The sequence below is a fragment of the Odontomachus brunneus genome, unplaced genomic scaffold, assembly GCF_010583005.1.
Source record: "Odontomachus brunneus isolate Ranch 3 - 2012 unplaced genomic scaffold, Obru_v1 Obru_scaffold_007, whole genome shotgun sequence".
NCBI classification, from domain to species: domain Eukaryota; kingdom Metazoa; phylum Arthropoda; class Insecta; order Hymenoptera; family Formicidae; genus Odontomachus; species Odontomachus brunneus.
The window spans coordinates 915,679-933,104 of record NW_022639457.1 but is presented as its reverse complement, the minus strand read 5'-3'; the positions used below and the strand labels follow the sequence as shown (position 1 = coordinate 933,104).

At 31.7% G+C, this 17,426-nt stretch overlaps 6 protein-coding genes across 10 annotated transcripts in view; 3 read left to right on the top strand and 3 right to left on the bottom strand.

Moving 5' to 3' along the window:
* The window catches only part of LOC116854031 (vacuolar protein sorting-associated protein 13B), an 18,679-nt gene extending 17,710 nt beyond the window's left edge, over positions 1–969 (bottom strand). Inside the window, exon 1 of the mRNA XM_032835496.1 lies at positions 713–969. The gene's annotated coding sequence lies outside the window, so the exon portion shown is untranslated. The remainder of the gene's footprint in view (positions 1–712) is intronic.
* Positions 970–1,297: 328 nt separating this feature from the next.
* Positions 1,298–9,999, top strand: LOC116854033 (hippocampus abundant transcript 1 protein). 3 transcript variants are annotated; one of them, XM_032835504.1, is made up of 7 exons: positions 1,298–1,565; positions 5,147–5,548; positions 5,836–6,057; positions 6,229–6,512; positions 6,865–7,147; positions 7,373–7,529; positions 7,779–9,999. In XM_032835504.1, the coding sequence occupies exons 1-7, from the start codon at positions 1,440–1,442 to the stop codon at positions 7,883–7,885; spliced, it is 1,581 nt and encodes a 526-aa protein (XP_032691395.1). In that variant the 5' UTR covers positions 1,298–1,439; the 3' UTR covers positions 7,886–9,999. The 3 variants fall into 3 exon arrangements, with proteins under 3 accessions (XP_032691395.1, XP_032691393.1, XP_032691396.1); XM_032835502.1 differs by lacking the exon at positions 1,298–1,565 and adding an exon at positions 3,008–4,956; XM_032835505.1 differs by lacking the exon at positions 1,298–1,565 and adding an exon at positions 4,822–4,956 and having other exon boundaries at positions 7,373–7,508.
* Positions 10,000–10,189: 190 nt separating this feature from the next.
* On the bottom strand, positions 10,190–11,913 carry LOC116854038 (TBC1 domain family member 7). Its single transcript, XM_032835517.1, has 5 exons — positions 11,719–11,913; positions 11,250–11,599; positions 10,825–11,109; positions 10,581–10,710; positions 10,190–10,494 (listed from the first exon to the last, which is right to left on the bottom strand). Exons 1-5 carry the CDS (start codon positions 11,758–11,760, stop codon positions 10,390–10,392), a joined length of 912 nt encoding a protein of 303 aa, XP_032691408.1. The 5' UTR covers positions 11,761–11,913; the 3' UTR covers positions 10,190–10,389.
* LOC116854040 lies at positions 11,874–12,840 on the top strand. Of its 2 annotated transcripts, none has more exons than XM_032835519.1 (2): positions 11,874–12,037; positions 12,381–12,840. In XM_032835519.1, the coding sequence occupies exon 2, from the start codon at positions 12,392–12,394 to the stop codon at positions 12,797–12,799; it is 408 nt and encodes a 135-aa protein (XP_032691410.1). In that variant the 5' UTR covers positions 11,874–12,037; positions 12,381–12,391; the 3' UTR covers positions 12,800–12,840. The 2 variants fall into 2 exon arrangements, with proteins under 2 accessions (XP_032691410.1, XP_032691411.1); XM_032835520.1 differs by having other exon boundaries at positions 12,037–12,107.
* LOC116854037 (methyltransferase-like protein 25) lies at positions 12,769–15,385 on the top strand. 2 transcript variants are annotated; one of them, XM_032835516.1, is made up of 5 exons: positions 12,769–13,388; positions 13,468–13,819; positions 13,914–14,011; positions 14,130–14,294; positions 15,189–15,385. In XM_032835516.1, the coding sequence occupies exons 1-5, from the start codon at positions 12,810–12,812 to the stop codon at positions 15,234–15,236; spliced, it is 1,242 nt and encodes a 413-aa protein (XP_032691407.1). In that variant the 5' UTR covers positions 12,769–12,809; the 3' UTR covers positions 15,237–15,385. The 2 variants fall into 2 exon arrangements, with proteins under 2 accessions (XP_032691407.1, XP_032691406.1); XM_032835515.1 differs by lacking the exon at positions 15,189–15,385 and having other exon boundaries at positions 14,130–14,520.
* Positions 14,408–16,970, bottom strand: LOC116854039 (cell division cycle-associated protein 7-like). Its single transcript, XM_032835518.1, has 3 exons — positions 16,762–16,970; positions 15,498–16,175; positions 14,408–15,317 (listed from the first exon to the last, which is right to left on the bottom strand). Exons 1-3 carry the CDS (start codon positions 16,819–16,821, stop codon positions 15,156–15,158), a joined length of 900 nt encoding a protein of 299 aa, XP_032691409.1. The 5' UTR covers positions 16,822–16,970; the 3' UTR covers positions 14,408–15,155.
* Positions 16,971–17,426: the final 456 nt, after the last annotated feature.

Genomic DNA, 17,426 nt, shown 5'->3' with positions numbered 1-17,426 from the left:
ATATATATATATATATATATATATATATATATATATATATATATATATATATATATATATATATATATTTATTCATATTGTTTTTTAATAAAAGATTAATAAATTATTATATATATTATTAATAAAATTATTTTTATACAAATAGAATTAAATCAAATATAGGAAAACTATTTGATATGATCAATATAAAAATATATATAATATAACAATATAATTATATTTAAATTTTAATTGATAAACTATATATGCTAGAAGTTACATAAAAATAAATTTAAAATAATTAGAAAGTATATATTTTGTATTATAAAATAGAGCAAAATAGAGCTAGAAAAGAATAAGTATACATTTAGGACAAACCATTTTGCACTTTTGAACAAAAAATTACTTTTTGGTTATATACAATATATTAAATACATAAGACAAATTTGCAAAATTACGATTTTATCATTTGAAATAATTTCTCTTATCGCAATTTTCTTTTAAGATGTTATCAGTAATTCTATAATCTAATCATACAATATTAGTTTATACACAAAGAAAAATAAAATAAGGTAGAATTATTATAAAAAAAACATCCTTAAAAAGCATTATTTCATCAAATTTTCTTCAATGAATGGCATTTACATTTCATTACAATGTTACCCAAGAAAAAACTATAATCCAAATATAAGATATTAAAGTATTTGATAGTAAGAATCGCAGCTGATCGTACCTGTCAGATGACAAATCACACGTTCCATAAGAGACCAAGACAATGCTATTACACGAGCTTGTTTTTCGTCGCGAACATAACGAGTACAACAGTAGCATTGATTATGCTCAATGCACGTATAGATTTTAATTTGAAAAGCTTATAGAGTCGTAGAGCTATTTTGTGATCTAACTTTTCCCGTACCTACAACTTCTGCTAACCTCTCCTCACATCCAACTGCCAACATAACAGCTACATAACGCATGTGCGCAAGAGACTGAGCAGGGTTGTGGTTAGAGCCTTCAGACTTGAGAGGGGGAATTTTTAACAGGTTTCCGTAGAATTAAAATTATTTGTGAATATTATTTGCTATTTTATCGTTGTAACATTTTATGTGTAAAAGTATTACAGAATTTGAATCGTGTAATCTCGATTATCATTCATGCGGATTTTGGATTTTAGAGACCATCTCGAATCACACGATTCTATCGGTAAATTAGCGCGATCGGTGATTTAATCGACAGCGTTGAGAAGTGCAGCTACGAAGTTCCATCTCACAGATGAAAACAGGTGGCGTGTCGAACACGAATTGCACGAAAATTTTATGGCATGGCCGCTCTCTGGTCTCTCTCTGACGCCACCATGAGAAGGGTTCGCAGCTGAAAGTTTATCTCGGTGCAAAATAGCGCAAACGGTGTCGCGGGAAAATGACTAGACTTCTACCGTGCTGACAGAATTCTAGGAATTCATGAAATTGAAGAAGCGAAAGAATTTGTGCGCGCAGTGCGTGAACATGCCAGCCAAGGTCTCTAAGAAGGTCGTGGGCTTGATCATACGAAGCCGAAAGTCCATTATGAAGGATGGGGTTATCACGGTACTAAAGATTTCCATGAATCACACTTTGATACTTATCTACCTATGTTAGCAATAAGCTGCTATCTAGCACACCTTCTTCCTCTGACTATAACAAATCTATGTTCAGAGTATGAACAATGTATTATCTCGTTATGTTATCTTCAAGTAGTATTGCATGTAATATTGCATGTAATATTGCAGCGAAGAATGTATATATCTATATTTATGTATATGTTAAACTTGTATCTTTAAATTTAATAGACATCTGGTCACAGAACCTACATAATCAAATAGTACCAAAAATTGATTAATATTTATATTTAAACTTGTGTTCAAACAAATTTGAGGTAAAATAGAGGTACCAATGTCTATGGGTACTTAATTTCTGTTTTTCTTTTATATGTTATGTATAAATAATCTAAGAACAAGTACTCATATCCTTGAGACATAGTGTCAAATCGTTATGTCCCTCAAGTATACTTTGCATTTATCTTACTTTATGCCATATTCTTTTTTATCTTAAACAATAAAAGATATACCATATAATTACGAAGGAAATAATCGAATAATATAATCTATTACTGTGTAGCTGAATAGATTATAAATATATTTCTTTATTAGTTCAGAAAAAGATCTGACGCATGGAAAAGAGAAGTAGTCTTTGAAATAATATGGTAATATACTATAATTTTTCAGTATATATCTTAATTTGTTAGCTTCTGTTTGTTATTTTCATTCTCATCATCAATATTGCTTCAAAACCAATTTATCAAAATTTCTTCTGTTTAATATAATTGATATATATATATATATATATATATATATATATATATATATATATATATATATATATATATATATATATATATATATATATATATATATATATATATATATATATATATATATATATATATATATATATATATATATATATATATATATATATATATATATATATATATATATATATATATATATATATATATATATATATATATATATATATATATATATATATATATATATATATATATATATATATATATATATATATATATATATATATATATATATATATATATATATATATATATATATATATATATGTATATGTATATGTATATATATATATATAATACTTTTATATTTAATGTAAAATATATGTTACTCTCATATTATTGCGTGTGGATGCAAAGATGTAACAAGTTTACTTTTCCTTAATAGCCAATATAACTTTAAGATAATATATCTCAAGTAGTGATCTGGTGTACATAAAGTTGAGAAAGAGACAAGAAAAGACATATTGTTTCATGGCATATTGTTAATTTTCATTACATTATCAGTCATATACATGGAGCGCACAAAGCGACCAAGTGTCACGCGCATCGATCAATTACCATATGATGCGTTCTTGAAAATGATTACGTTTAAATGGTCCATCGATATCATTAAAAATAATATTATAAAACTAAAACGTAGCGAAACGAAGTATCTCTCCTCGCGATGTTGTGGGGGAAGCTCGCGAAGTCGAACGGTCGCCAGCTGTTCAGTCGGTTGTTAGGTTAGGACGAGTCCGGAGTTAGCTCGAAACGATTATAGGCCAGATACGCGTAGGGGGGATCAGTGTAGGAGCAGTGGCAATGCGGAGGTTTGATTTCTCGGGTAAATTGTCAAACGATGTGAACGGATCGTGCGAACTATTGACAGCGCGTCGCGGGAAATCTATGCGAAATATGTGATTGTCGGAGATCTCGCCGAGCAGCCGCTGGCCAAACGGCTGTGATTGTAAGATACGACAGACGAGTTGCGAGGGAAGGAAGCGAAATTCCGTCCGTGGCACGGCAAAGCGTATACTTCGAAACGGCCAACAGTCGCTTGGAAGCTTTCGATAAATATTAATCCCGCGTCGCGAACGAGTCCGTGCGAATAGTGCGAAAATCGCGGGCGAGTGCGCGAGAAACGCTTTATCGCCAACCAAAAAGCTCGCGTTCGTGGAATTCTGTGACGTCACGCGTCGACTGTGATTGCCGTGGCGCGACCAAGTCAAGGCCGTGCGAATCCACTTTGTCAATGGACTTAGTGAACATGTAACGACGGTAGTGTTACTGATTTATAACGGCACGACTACACCCGTTTGTCATGAGGACGAGTCCGTCACAGAGAGAAAGAAAAACATTTGGCGACGCGACACAATGGATGCATGTCACTATCTCAATTTCCTTAAGCTTGCATTTGTCGGCGATGTAGTTAGTCTGTAAATCGCTTCCTTCTGTGGATCTCATAACTTGCCAAAAACCCAATGACGTATTGATTTGGCGCCGTACACCAAAACGATAATATAGAGAGCATTACGAAATTAACTATATCATGTGATTGGATGATCTCCGAGAGATGCTTCTGACATATTCTAAGATGTGTATATCGAGAGATCGCTGTTAGATAGATTTTAGAAGGATGCAGCGGCAAGACGTGTTAGCTTGAGCTTTGCACTGCCATAATAAAGTTCAAACACTGATAATCGATTGCCAGGAAAATGAAAATCATGTCATGCTCTCACAGATGCAATTAAAAATAAAGAGGCACATGACAACAGAGTGAATCTTATAATTAATTTATATTTCTTATTAAAATTCACATAAGACAGTGTATGTGTGAGTGTATGCGTGTATGTATATGGATAATGTCCATAGAAATTATAACAACTATATATATAGATGTGAAAACCAATGATTTGGTGAAATTGTCATAAATCATTGATATGAAATCAGTGTTTTGTATAAATAGACATATATTATTGGTTTTAATCTGCATGAGAAACGAATGTACAATGTAGAGAGATATGCAGTTTTGTTGCAACAGCTTCATTTATAATGCAAGTGCAATATCAGCAAACCAAACAATAATCATATAGCAACAGAATGATAGAAGAAATCATTTGCAAAATAATTAACATAAAATAACAAAGTACACATACATGGTGTATGCATTTCAATTACAGTATAATCTTCTGTATTATTTTGAACATTGAGAGAGAAAGAGAGAGAGAGCTATGAAAAAATATGCAAACTTGATGGTCAAGACAAGCAAACTGAGAGTAACATCGAAGAACAAACCCAAATTTAGTTTAAAACTGTGGAAATGGTGTACTAATATGGCATTAAGAGAAGATTGTCTATTTTTTTATCACACACACGTGAACAGATTAATGACGAAGGCATCAATTAAACTGTGAATATGAAAAGAAATATACATAGTAACACTTCTTAGGGGTCATGCCCCCTGGGGCAAATGGCGGAACAGAGGGCTTGGGCCCATCTTGTTCTGAAATACATAACAGTCAAGATCACACTGTAGCTAAACTCACACCTCCTGTTAGATTTATTCAACAATGCTACAAGCATCTCAAGGTCAGCTGCTAAGATATCGTAAATCTTTTATAACGTGTGCAGAAGACTATATATTTATTTGTACACAAGTTTACCTTATGAGCCCTGGATATAGGCTAGTTTTAGCGTCGCGATTACTATACTCATACGAACAAGTTATCGTACAATTTATATGTAATAATAATATACGTGTTGTATTTTTATTTTTCAGAGTTCCGGCATCGGCGAGGCGAGTGTGTACCATGCATTGGTTGTAATATTTTTGGAATTCTTTGCATGGGGACTCCTAACCATGCCTATTATTTCGGTATTGAACGAAACGTTTCCGGATCATACGTTCCTGATGAATGGCTTAATAATGGGAATTAAAGGAATCTTATCTTTTCTTTCTGCGCCATTGATCGGTGCTCTTTCTGATGTGTGGGGTCGAAAATTCTTTCTATTTATCACAGTGGCCTTTACGTGTGCACCGATCCCCTTAATGAGCTTTAACACATGGTGGTTTTTTGCCATGATTTCCATCAGTGGTGTATTCGCATGTACATTTTCAGTGGTGTTTGCGTACGTCGCGGATGTAACGGAAGAACATCAAAGATCGCCGGCGTATGGTTTGGTATGTGTCATTTATATAACTTAATATTTATTTTTCTTCATATGTGTGTGTGTATGTATGTATGTATGTATGTATGTATGTATGTATGTGTGTATGTATATATCGCTGAACAGATCCTTATGTGACAATTACAGTATGACTTCATTTGTAACAAAATTACAAAGTTTATAGTCGAAAATATAATGTGAAAACTAAACTAGAATAATACGCATTAACAATACGCATTAACAATACCAATTCGGATTCTCTAACTTTGTAAAATAAATTAAATTTTGCTTGCTTCTCAGGTATCAGCAACTTTTGCTGCAAGCATGGTGATAAGCCCAGCTTTGGGTGCTTATACTATGACGAAATACGGACAAAATCTTACCGTAGCATTAGCAACTGCTATTGCAATCTTGGATGTGCTTTTCATACTAGTGGCTGTACCTGAAAGTTTGCCTGAAAAAGCACGTCCACCAGCACCTATATCGTGGGAGCAAGCTGATCCATTCGCAGCTCTCGGAAAGGTAAAAATTTGACGCGTATTTTATTGCATTTATAAAATCTATATATATACTCGAAAAATATGAACTGCTTTCACTTTTTGTATATGCATTACTTTAAACAATAAGGACATAATATGCATAATATACTTATACCTGTATGTATATAAAAGAGATGTATAATTTATTTAACAGGTTGGAAAAGATCATACTATATTAATGTTATGTGTCACCGTGTTCCTGAGCTACCTTCCCGAAGCGGGACAATATAGTTGTATATTTGTTTACTTAAAACTGGCTATGGGCTTTTCTGTTGTCATGGTGGCTGTATTTATTGCTGTGGTGGGCATCCTGAGTGTGGGAGCACAAATTGTGTTAGGGCCCTTGATGAGAGCACTTGGCAGCAAACATACCATAATGCTTGGTCTGTTATTTGAGATGTTACAGCTCATGTGGTATGGATTCGGCTCACAAACATGGTAATAATATTTCTTTACTTGTATTAACAATAATGTGTCGTTGCCAATAATTAACATAACCCATACTTGATAAAAATAAGTAATTAATATTTAATTTCACATAAATACTTTAATTATCACATAAATACTTAAAATACTTAAAAGAAACTGGCGATATAACTTTGTATATATTTTAACATATAATATATGTATATGTGATTTGAGAAAATTATGTATCAATACGTTTCAAAAATATCGCAAACTCGAGCTTCTTTTATCTGTTTTCTTTTTTTCTTATTGAAATAATTTATCTCTTTCGAAATGACAGTAGTTACATATCATTTATCTCTTATCAAATGTCGATTATTTCAAGGATGATGTGGGCTGCTGGAGTACTTGCTTCTGTATCGAGCATCACGTACCCTGCAATATCTGCATTCGTGTCCATGCATTCTGATGCCGATAAGCAGGGATTAGTACAAGGTATGGTAACGGGGATGCGTGGTCTCTGCAATGGACTTGGCCCTGCCATGTTTGGTGTCATATTCTACCTTTTTCACGTCGATCTTAACGATGACACGCCCAATCTACCCCTGAAACCATCTTTAGTGGAGGAAAACAACAGGACGGGTACACATCTTGATATAATGCCTCAGGTATACATATATTATATACAATATATGCAGGTAAGTATAGTTTCTTTTTGTTAGTTTATGTCTTGTTACCAATAACGACGTAAGAGAAAAAATGTATACGTGTACGTAGTGTACTAATTTATCTATTAAAAGAGTAATCTATTTACGTGCGCATAATATAAGTAAAACGCATCACGGCATCACTTAAACGAAAATAAAATCTTGATTTTTTTTTTGTATTTCCAGCTTGTACCAGGACCGCCATTCGTGTTTGGTGCATTACTCGTGATCTGTGCGCTATTGGTAGCCGCGTTTATTCCCGAATCAAATACGATGTCAACGGGATCGTTGCATCATCCATCCACTTCCCGGAGGCCCTCCGGTAAATACGCATATCAGAAATGTACGTTACAGGTTGTCAGATATGCTAAGAGTCAAATGTGTTTATGGTGATGGGATTCGTCGAGATTCTCTTATAATACGCAACACAATTGATTTTTGATGAAAATAATAGTGTATGGGAAATTACGCTTGAAATATCTCATATCTCACTTAGATCTCTGAAAGTCGTCCTGCACGAATAGCATATTCACAAAGTATTCACTGATACTTGTATCGTGCGGTATGAGCCTCAAGGTACTTCTTATTTCAGGTTTATCTTTGGATGTTCAGTACGAGGCAGACCGAGTGGGAAGTGGAAGAGGAAAGATCGGTCCGCTATCACCACTAGTCGACAATTGTAATTCCGCCGCGCTATAGTGTCCGTTTGAAAAGTAAGGCATGCCATAGCACACAATGAAAAACGTTTTAATCGAGCGAGAAAGTCCTTACTTTCAATCGGAGCTCAGAAATCGTCGTTATGAAGTGCACCTGACTCGATGGGACTGTAATAGAGAGTTGTCTATATTGTATTATACTATTTGTTTAAGGCAGTAACTAAGCTTGATTTTAGGACTATCAATGAACTTAATGTTTAGGTTGTGACAAATTTTCACAAGCAGAGCTTGTGCGACATGTACGTGGGTTGATCTCAAAGTCGAGTTATAATCGCACGGCAATGCGGTTATGTTAAAAAAGGCGAAATATTAAAAATTTAGCTCTTCCTTTCCAAGATTCTTGCGCCGACTACTAAATCAGACGTAATGACAGCTTTACGCGAAGTATCAGTGACTCCTAGTTTTTATGCAACTCGCCAACGGCACAAAACAGCACACTAGCGAAAGTTGCAATCAGTATTTATACTAGATTTATGATCAGTATTTATACTAGATTTATGATTTTAAACGATATTCGTTGCTTTGACACTGTTTTTCTCTTTTATTCTTAACTTACGTTATCACTCTTTGCATCAAATGCAAATGTAAATTGCAATATATTTTTTGTGCACTTCCGCATACATTCATACACTAGAAATAGCTTTTACACATTCCTTGTGAGCATAATTTGTGCACACAGAAGAGCATTAAAATAACCTGAAGAAATGAAAATTTTTTGCGAATCGTACTTTTCGTTTTCTTTTTTTTATAGATACGATATATTAATTACTTAATATTCTCGTACATCATCCGATATAATTTAGTGAATATTTATAGATCATATGAGCCGTCTCCTTTTGCACAAACTATTTATTTTATTAGGTAGAAACTATAAAATATAACGAGAAAGGCCTCAACACGCTAGAAACAGGTTATATGAAGTGATAGTTTGTCATTCAAAGGCAATGGTAGACGTCAATATCAATAACAAAAGTGTGTGAGTAACAAAAATGTATTATTAATCATTAATTGAAAATCGGTAGTACTTTTACAATGTTAAATTGTGCGTGTTATAATCGGAGTCATTGATGTTAAACAAAAAAAAAGAATCTATGATAGAGTAGGGCCTGTATGTATTTTTTGTTTTATATACATTAAAACTTATAGGATGAATTTACTTTGTCACAGTGGAATTGTTTTTAATAGTTTAAATTATTCCGATGTACCATTGATCGTTTACGAAATTTATAATATCATTTCAACCTGTAATATTATTTAGCCACAGTATATTTATGTGAGAAATTAAATTGTTTGAAAATACTTCTAGGAAACAATAGTAATATTAGTTATTCTACTTAATTGATTTTGAATGTGCATTAAGCTATTATGATCTTAAAATTAGCCTCCAAGCCAAAGAATGATTAATGATCGAAAAATTAATTGAAAGATAATAAATCCAGAGATCCACAGATACTCGCGTTTATAATGTGCAATACCTTTACCGTGTACGATCGCTGTTTGACAATTTTTATGTTTCATAAATTTTGATATTTGTACACTTTTTCGTGGTTATTTCCCAAAAGAGTCCAGTGATAAAATAGTTATTTGATGGATATTTAATGGATGATATTACACGATCTTTGTGAATAAAAATAAGCATGTATTTTATACATGTTTAATCTAAGTCCTTATTTATATACATCCATTAGAAGCGAAAGAAGAAATTACTATAATTGAAGGTTTCAGTCGATATGGTGAAAAAAATCCATAGCTTATGACTTTTGTCGCGAATGTATCAAAATTATATACGTTTTTTAGATTTTAGCTGTCAGTAAAGTATTACAGGACGAAGAGTAGAAACCTTGAGCAAGTGTAAACAGTGCAACTGCAGTTCTATAGTTTCAGTTCGTATTTCCTTAGAATTACTTACAAACTTGCTCTGATATCCTGGAGTAAATATACACAAATGTATTATAAATACAAAGCAAGAGCAGGAAAATTATAGCATTAAGGATGAATAAAACATAGAGATAAGTCTTGACTCTTATGGGTTAAGTAATTGTATAATGTATAATGTATGATGAATGCATTAATAAAAAGTAATTATTTTTAAGATAATTGAGAATACCATCTAAAAACTCATATTTAAAGTGTATAAAATTTCTTTATATTGTGAAAGACTTTCTGTATTAAGATAAAAAATGAAAAAGTAAAAATTAGTGAGATAGGAAAAAACATCCTGCAATAAATTACTATTTCTTCATAAGAGGATTTTATTAATATAAAGTAAAGCGATTTTGATGTCAAATTTAAATATTGCAATACGTATATTCCTGTAAACGTATATATGTATATACCAATGAGTAATTTTAATATTTATTTAACAAAACTGGAAAATAGATATTCGTAAAATTAAATTAAATATAGCTTAGGAAAATCATAAGCAGTCTTAATGCCGATAATTTTACAATTTAGTATATATCAATCACAATGCATTTTTGTACAACACTAACTGTGCTTTGTAAAATAGGTGTCAACTAGTTGACTTGTTCCACTTTGTTGCATTGATTCAATAGCTTTATTGACTATCACTTCTGATGTCTCTTCTGTTATCTAAAAGAAAAATTGTAGAATTTGAGAAAATATATGCATGCATATCATGCTATATTACAACATTGTAATTTAACTGATAGCCTTACATTATTAATGGTATCCAATACATTATCTATACTTTCACACCTTAATAATAGTCGCCTTAAGGTGGTTAATGTAACCACAGCCACAAAAACTAAAATTCGATATGCACCAACTGTTATTTTATCCCATATCCTATAACAAATACACATTTAGTAATCTAAATGCTGTTGCCAATATCAAGATTCAGTAAAAACATGACAGTATAATTACAGTTTATGTACACATATTATTCCAGTACATACATACTTAGCAATAGATCCATCACATATTGTGCCAGCAAAACATGAATAGAACCATGTGTCATATGGAAGATTATAAAGCGTATCTATTTTAATAAGATGTTTATATAACTCCACATCTTCTCTTTCTAATAACACGTGTGTACATTCCTGTAATCTTCCCACTTCCTTTTGTAATTTTTCAACCTGTACAAATAGTCCACATAGTATCCAGTACATATCTACCAATTTTTCCTGTTCAGATTCAACATCAATTACATGCCACAGTGTTTCAGCCATTTTCCCCATCGCTCTAAAATATATAAAGCTCTATTTTTATGATACACATTTATAATGAAATAATATTAGATAGCCCATTAAAAGAATTTTTAATAGATTGAATTTTCTGATGTAAAATTTTATTTTAAAATTAAAATAATATTAATAGTAAACCTGTGTAATGGTGATTCCAACTGTGCAGTCATGTCAACTTTTGCTCTTCTTGTACGTAATAGCCACATTGCTAGAAATACTAAGTGAGGTTTTGTATAATCATCTATGATTTTTGCAACTTTCAGTGCTTTCTGTAAATCTTGAAATTCTGCCGTACGTTGAGTCATTATAAATTCATGGCTATCTACATAAACCGGTATAACATCGAGTAATACCTTCCATAAAAAATTTCTGTGCATAGCAGGTACAGTGAATCTCAGGCAAAACTGTTTTAATTTCGCTTTATCGAAGGGACGCTCTTTCAATAATATTTCCAACGACTTTTTTTCTTCGACGCTGCGAAAACCAACCTGTTATTCAGAAATAATGTTAAAAACAGTTTTTTTAGCGATAATATAATAATTTAACGGAGAAACCAACAATAATAGTCTCACATTAATTTATACGTTATATATAAATTTATGCTTACCTTTTCATAATATGACGAGCGAAAATTTCGTTCGTCTGTCATTGTTTGAGCGTAAATCTCATGGAAGGTAAACACAGAAATAAAGACGAAGTTATGTTAAAATTAAATAATCGAATTTTTTAGAGACATAACCTATCCACATGATGACAGTTCAATGTCGCACTAGTCGGTCAAGTTAGGTTGTAAACACCTAACTTTACGACTCAGTGCTGCTAGGTGCCTATTATCGCATTTCTCGTCTATACACGAGGCAGGTGTACTTGTGTGTGAGAGATGTTCATATAACCTATTTATTCCGAAAATAAGTCACTGTACATATGTAAGTTCTATCACTTTTATGGAATCTTGGATCACCATATGTTATTTTGGATAAAGAGAATTATCATTTCGTACGATACTTACGCAAAATCACTATTAATCATCCTCATTCCACATAATATTGCATTATAGTTCTTTGCATCTGTAATCTTATATTTGATCTCACAAGTAGCACGATATATACAATTTCTCGTTTGTTTATATATATTAGTTCGAACTTTTGAGCGATTTAACTGTATTCTCTCATATATAAGTCATACATATTTATGGGTTTCCCCTGTAAATTCTTTTTTCTCTTCTGATTAATTAATAACATAATAATGGTTGTAATTATATCTTTTCAGATAATATAATTATGTCTCAGGAAGAGGACTTGGATGTAAATAAAGCTTTTGAGAACTTATTATTTGCAGAAGAAATCGCACAAAAATCAGCCTACAAAGAAGGCTATCAAAGTGGCAAAAAACAATTGTTAAAGGGATATCATCTTGGATATCATAGAGCTAGTATAATTGCTGCTCAATTAGGGTATTACAGTGGAGTCTTGGAGCAATATCTACAGAATAATGACAATACTTGTAAGAAAGCGGTAGCAATAGCCAAAACACTTTTGGAAGATATACGTAGTACTTTTCCTGGACATCAAGACGATAACTTGGACATCTTGAAAGCTCTAGAAGACATCAAGTTCAAATATGCTAAATTCTGTTCATTAGCAAAAATTAATCCACTGTATCCTGAAGCAGATAAACTCGAGTTTTGATATAATAACAATGGCAGAATATAGTAGTCACTTTGAAAAAGTATTGAATTTTACAAGTATTTATCAAGAATTAATAAATTGTCATTTAGTTGATTTCATTACCAACAAATTATGGGACAAATGTATACCAGAGAAACTTAAATCAGAACTGGAGAGCATTAATATGATTGATGATATTTGGACAGGAAGTAATATGAGCTCGGAACTGAGCAATTTCATACAACTAACAAGATCACTTTCTTTGGAATCATGTCCGGCGGTTATACATGTAGATGATTTGCCAAAATTGTTACCACAATTTCTCAATAAGGAACAGTCAATTAAAAGTAAATTGATTCATCAAAAGTTCGAGCTTATGAACAGCAAAAAATCGTATGAAATACGAGTTTTAGGAAAACTTATTGCTGAAATAGCGCTTTGCACTGGCAGTTTAGTAATAGACGCTGGAGCCGGAAAAGCATACTTGTCGACATACTTGTCAGAACATTTTGACATTCCTGTATTGGCGATTGATTCATCACAAGTTTGTCATAAGGGTGCAGTGAATCGTCAGGAAAAGATTCAAAGAAGAAAACAATCGTTAACTAAGGTTTACAAGATTTATATAACTGATTTACAAAATCTTGTAAGATATAACTTATAAAATTTTTATATTCTTTTCATTGTAGGTTCGATACATTGTTCAAGAGTTAACTGATACTACTGATTATAACAGTATGGTGAATACAAATTATCCCGATTGGTGTTTAAACAGGAATCTTATTTTAACAGGATTACATACTTGTGGAATGCTTGTTCATTCTACGATTAGAGCTTTCTTATGTTCAGAGGACATTAACTTGCTCTTTATAGTACCATGTTGTTATCATTTGGTAGAGGAATCATTGAGTGGTAGTTGGAATTTTTCTAAGAATGCTCGAATGTTGGCTCAACAATCAATTGAAAGGAGCAAACATAACAAGCATCTTTCTCCATCGTTATTTTACAGAGCTGTATTGCAAGTTGTTTTACATTCCATGGGTCAGTCAATATAACAACATAGATATTTGTAATGCTAAAGTATATATGTATTATAGAATTTAACTGACATGTAATCTCGTGTTATCTTCAACAGGACATTACAATACTAAAGTTGGTCGTGGTGGGCCACTGGATAATTTTGCAGATTATGCAAAATGGGCTTTATCTAAAATTGGTATGGATAACAAACAGGTATGTATATGTTAACGTGTTGATATCATTTTTTGTTATTTATTCAAATGCTTTATAATATGTTCCATATGCTAGCAATAATTAACTTTACAAAAAAAAAATATATATATCGTTTTAGATACCATCTGTTGATATGCTACAGCAAATATATGAAAATCACATACACTTTGAGCCCAAGTTGCGTCTTTTTCAAATGTTGAGAATACATATAAGTTCAGTGGTGGAAGCAGCGATTATGTTAGATAGAATAATATTTCTACAAAATAGCATCCAGTGTTCCAAGGTTATGGTAGTGCGCTTATTTGACCCAACACTATCTCCCAGATGTTATGCAATAATTGCGGTTAAATAAATAAATACGGAAATGAAATATATGCAAAGAATAATAAAACTCAATAGATAATATAAGAATATAATGAATTTTCTGCGTTAATAACATTATTATATCTCCGACTGTCCGATGTACATTTTGATATATTCATAAAAAGTACTACGAAAGAAAGCGAAAATATGAAACAAGATTAATTTCTTAAATAATTGCTATCAATTAAGTTGGTGTTTATAGAACAATCTTATATTTCAAATTGTCTTAAGGCTCCTGGGGAGTCGCATCATCCATTTCTTTTTAATGACGTCAGAAACGAGAAAACGCATGCTAAAAATTCCTGCAAAGCACGTCGAGATAAACAGATATATCCACAAAACGACATTTGCGATCGATTAAGTACACTTCTAAAATACTTCGTACACTTTAGTTCTAACAATCACAGATAATTATAAAATAAATGTGACGTGCAATCGTCTTTTTTAACCTAATTTCCTCATTATCTTGTTATATTAATTTTTCGATTATCTATTAATTTTTAGAATAAAAGGAAAATGTACAAAGTATTTTAGAGGTGTATTTAATCGATCGCAAATGTCGTTTTGTGAATATATCTGTTTATCTCGATGTATTTTGCAAGAATTTATAGTGTTTTCTCGCTTCTGACGTCATTAAAAAGAAATGGATAATGCGACTCCCAAGGAGCCTTAAATTTAAAATTAAAACTATTATTTATTCGCGATTATATTTCTCGTAATACTGTAATGATTGATGTGTTTATATTTATATAATAAATTAGAATAATACAATAATATTAAATTACTCTATATCTTGTAACTCTGCTGCTTGTAGGTAATCTTTAACAGATGCATATCCTTCATTCTGCACCATTGGGGCTAAACATCCTGTAGGACGAAGCCCATTTCTATTTCGACATATACTACAGTTGCATAAACCTCTACATGGTGGACAAGCCCAATCCTGAAAAATTGTATTAAATTATAAATTTTGTGTAAAAGTTATAATTTCTATAAAGATAAAAAAAGAGACCCTTTTTTGTTTATTTTATTAAGAGAAATAATTATAATATTGATGTAACTACATACACATGTATGTATATATATACAAAGTGCAAAGTAGTTTTATATATATCATATTTACCGGATCTTTTAGTGCTTCTACAGCACTTTCACCATATCTTCCTCTTAAGCACGGTCCACAAAACTGTCCTCTAACACCTATGCATTCTCCTGATCGGCAAACTGTTTTTGTATCTAGAGTTTTCTGTCTACATTGGTGGCAAGATGTACCACTAACTTTACAATATATTTTCTTGGAACTTCTTTTTGCTACATTTTTTAACATACTTTCTGTAATCTCATCCACAGATGGTACATTATCAGGATCGTATTCTGATTTATGAATTCTGCGTCCAATTCTCTTTTGTGAGTTGTCGTCGAAATAATCATTGCTATATTCCTCATTGTCTTCTTCATCTACATCACATACTACTTTCATTAAATCAATAGAGCGTTGAAATGGTTTTGCCCAAGGAAATAAAACCTTCAGTCCAGATTTATACTTTGGAGATTCGTTTTCCTCAGTCTCATTATCAGAATCACTGAATCTATTGATGTTAGATGCTTTATCCTTACTTCTAGTATTGTATGTTCGACGAAATTGTATATTTGTACGTTGGAAATTTTCAGAGTCCCCTGTAATCTTTCGACGTCGTTTTTTGGGCTGTTGGTTCTCAGAATCACTTCCACTCCATTGTTTCTTTTGTACCTTCTTAATTTTGTCTGTTTCTTCCTTTAAATCTTTGAAAAAATCTGCAAACTATATGAAATTTATTAAAAATTGACATTTTTCATAGTGTAAGTAATATAGGGTCATTTTTATCCTTCTTTTTGTATCTTCATTTTTTCTTGTGTTTGGTTTTTTCTGAAGAATAATGCTCTATGACACATTGATTTTACTTTTCCAATTCTGAATAATAAATTTATATTTTAAAATTGCTGAATTATTTTTTCATTTATATCTGTTTGCTTATATGCATATTCTCAAAAAAATAAGTAATCTTAATAGAGAGAGAGAATCCCAGTTCTCTCTTATTATTTCTAATTATTTCCTTTATTTTTAAACATATCCTTTTTTGATCCATTTTCCTATTGTTTCTCTGTCTCTTCTTCATAGTTCTTGTATTGATACAAAACGTAGCTATCATCTTTCTTTGTTTCGCATAATGATAGTTCGAAGGCTTGTTTATTTTCGAAAAATTTCTGAACTAGGCAATAAGTAGAGTGAAAGAAAGTATTGCTTCACTCTATTGTACTAATATGCAATAGTGTAAAAGTTCTTCGAAAACGAGCAGACGAGTTGGAAATAAGGTTAGTAATTTCGTTAAAGGCAAAAGGATACTTACAAAAGCTGTTCTTTCGGATATGTTTTTCTGCCGAAGAATTCCGTAATCATTTTCACCCATAGTTTTAATGAACAAAACATTAACTATATTAAATAAGAGAAACTCGTTTAAAAGTGACGCCAGTAACAGGTAGTCGTTTTTAACAGTTGGTTGAAATTTAAACCTGTTTATTCTCACAGGGGATCAGTGATGAAAGGTTTGAGAATTTGGAACGCATGCGCAGTAACACAAGCGTGTGCAGTAGCGTATACATATCGCCGTAATATTGGTATTTTTATGCTCTCTTCAGCAAAGGCAAAGAAAATGTTTAAAAAATAATGTAAAAATGTAAAAAAAATTTTAAATGTAAAAAAATAAAATTTATTTTATTATTTATAAAATGTAAAAATAATAAATTTATTATATATTTGCGTCTGCAACTGACTTACATAATGAATACCAGCATTTACTGAAAGGAAATTGCCAAAAACCTTACCAATATTCTGTTATTATTAGAATTGAATACGTTCTTATATACATGCCGTATATACATTGTTACTATGATATAAATATAAGTACTGAATACACAATAAAACATTTTATATATCTCATTCGATTGTTTCACACTAATAAAATAGCTGAAAAATTACATGGGCTCCAAGAAACGTTTGCCACATCATGTAAGT

Bases quoted from the DNA above. Each gene is read 5' to 3' on its own strand.
- LOC116854033 (XM_032835502.1), top strand. From the start codon at position 4,822: ATGCCCCCTGGGGCAAATGGCGGAACAGAGGGCTTGGGCCCATCTTGT. The intron at 5,549-5,835 runs GTATGTGTCATT...CTTGCTTCTCAG, and splicing joins GATCGCCGGCGTATGGTTTG to GTATCAGCAACTTTTGCTGC. The intron at 7,530-7,778 runs GTACGTTACAGG...TTCTTATTTCAG, and splicing joins TAAATACGCATATCAGAAAT to GTTTATCTTTGGATGTTCAG.
- LOC116854037 (XM_032835515.1), top strand. From the start codon at position 12,810: ATGGCAGAATATAGTAGTCACTTTGAAAAAGTATTGAATTTTACAAGT. The intron at 13,389-13,467 runs GTTTACAAGATT...TTTTCATTGTAG, and splicing joins GAAAACAATCGTTAACTAAG to GTTCGATACATTGTTCAAGA. The intron at 13,820-13,913 runs GTCAGTCAATAT...TATCTTCAACAG, and splicing joins AGTTGTTTTACATTCCATGG to GACATTACAATACTAAAGTT.
- LOC116854038 (XM_032835517.1), bottom strand. From the start codon at position 11,760: ATGACAGACGAACGAAATTTTCGCTCGTCATATTATGAAAAG. The intron at 11,600-11,718 runs GTAAGCATAAAT...TCTGAATAACAG, and splicing joins GCTCGTCATATTATGAAAAG to GTTGGTTTTCGCAGCGTCGA. The intron at 11,110-11,249 runs GTTTACTATTAA...TATATATTTTAG, and splicing joins TTGGAATCACCATTACACAG to AGCGATGGGGAAAATGGCTG.
- LOC116854039 (XM_032835518.1), bottom strand. From the start codon at position 16,821: ATGGGTGAAAATGATTACGGAATTCTTCGGCAGAAAAACATATCCGAA. The intron at 16,176-16,761 runs GTAAGTATCCTT...AATTTCATATAG, and splicing joins TATCCGAAAGAACAGCTTTT to TTTGCAGATTTTTTCAAAGA. The intron at 15,318-15,497 runs GTAAATATGATA...ACAATTTTTCAG, and splicing joins TAGAAGCACTAAAAGATCCG to GATTGGGCTTGTCCACCATG.
- LOC116854040 (XM_032835519.1), top strand. From the start codon at position 12,392: ATGTCTCAGGAAGAGGACTTGGATGTAAATAAAGCTTTTGAGAACTTA.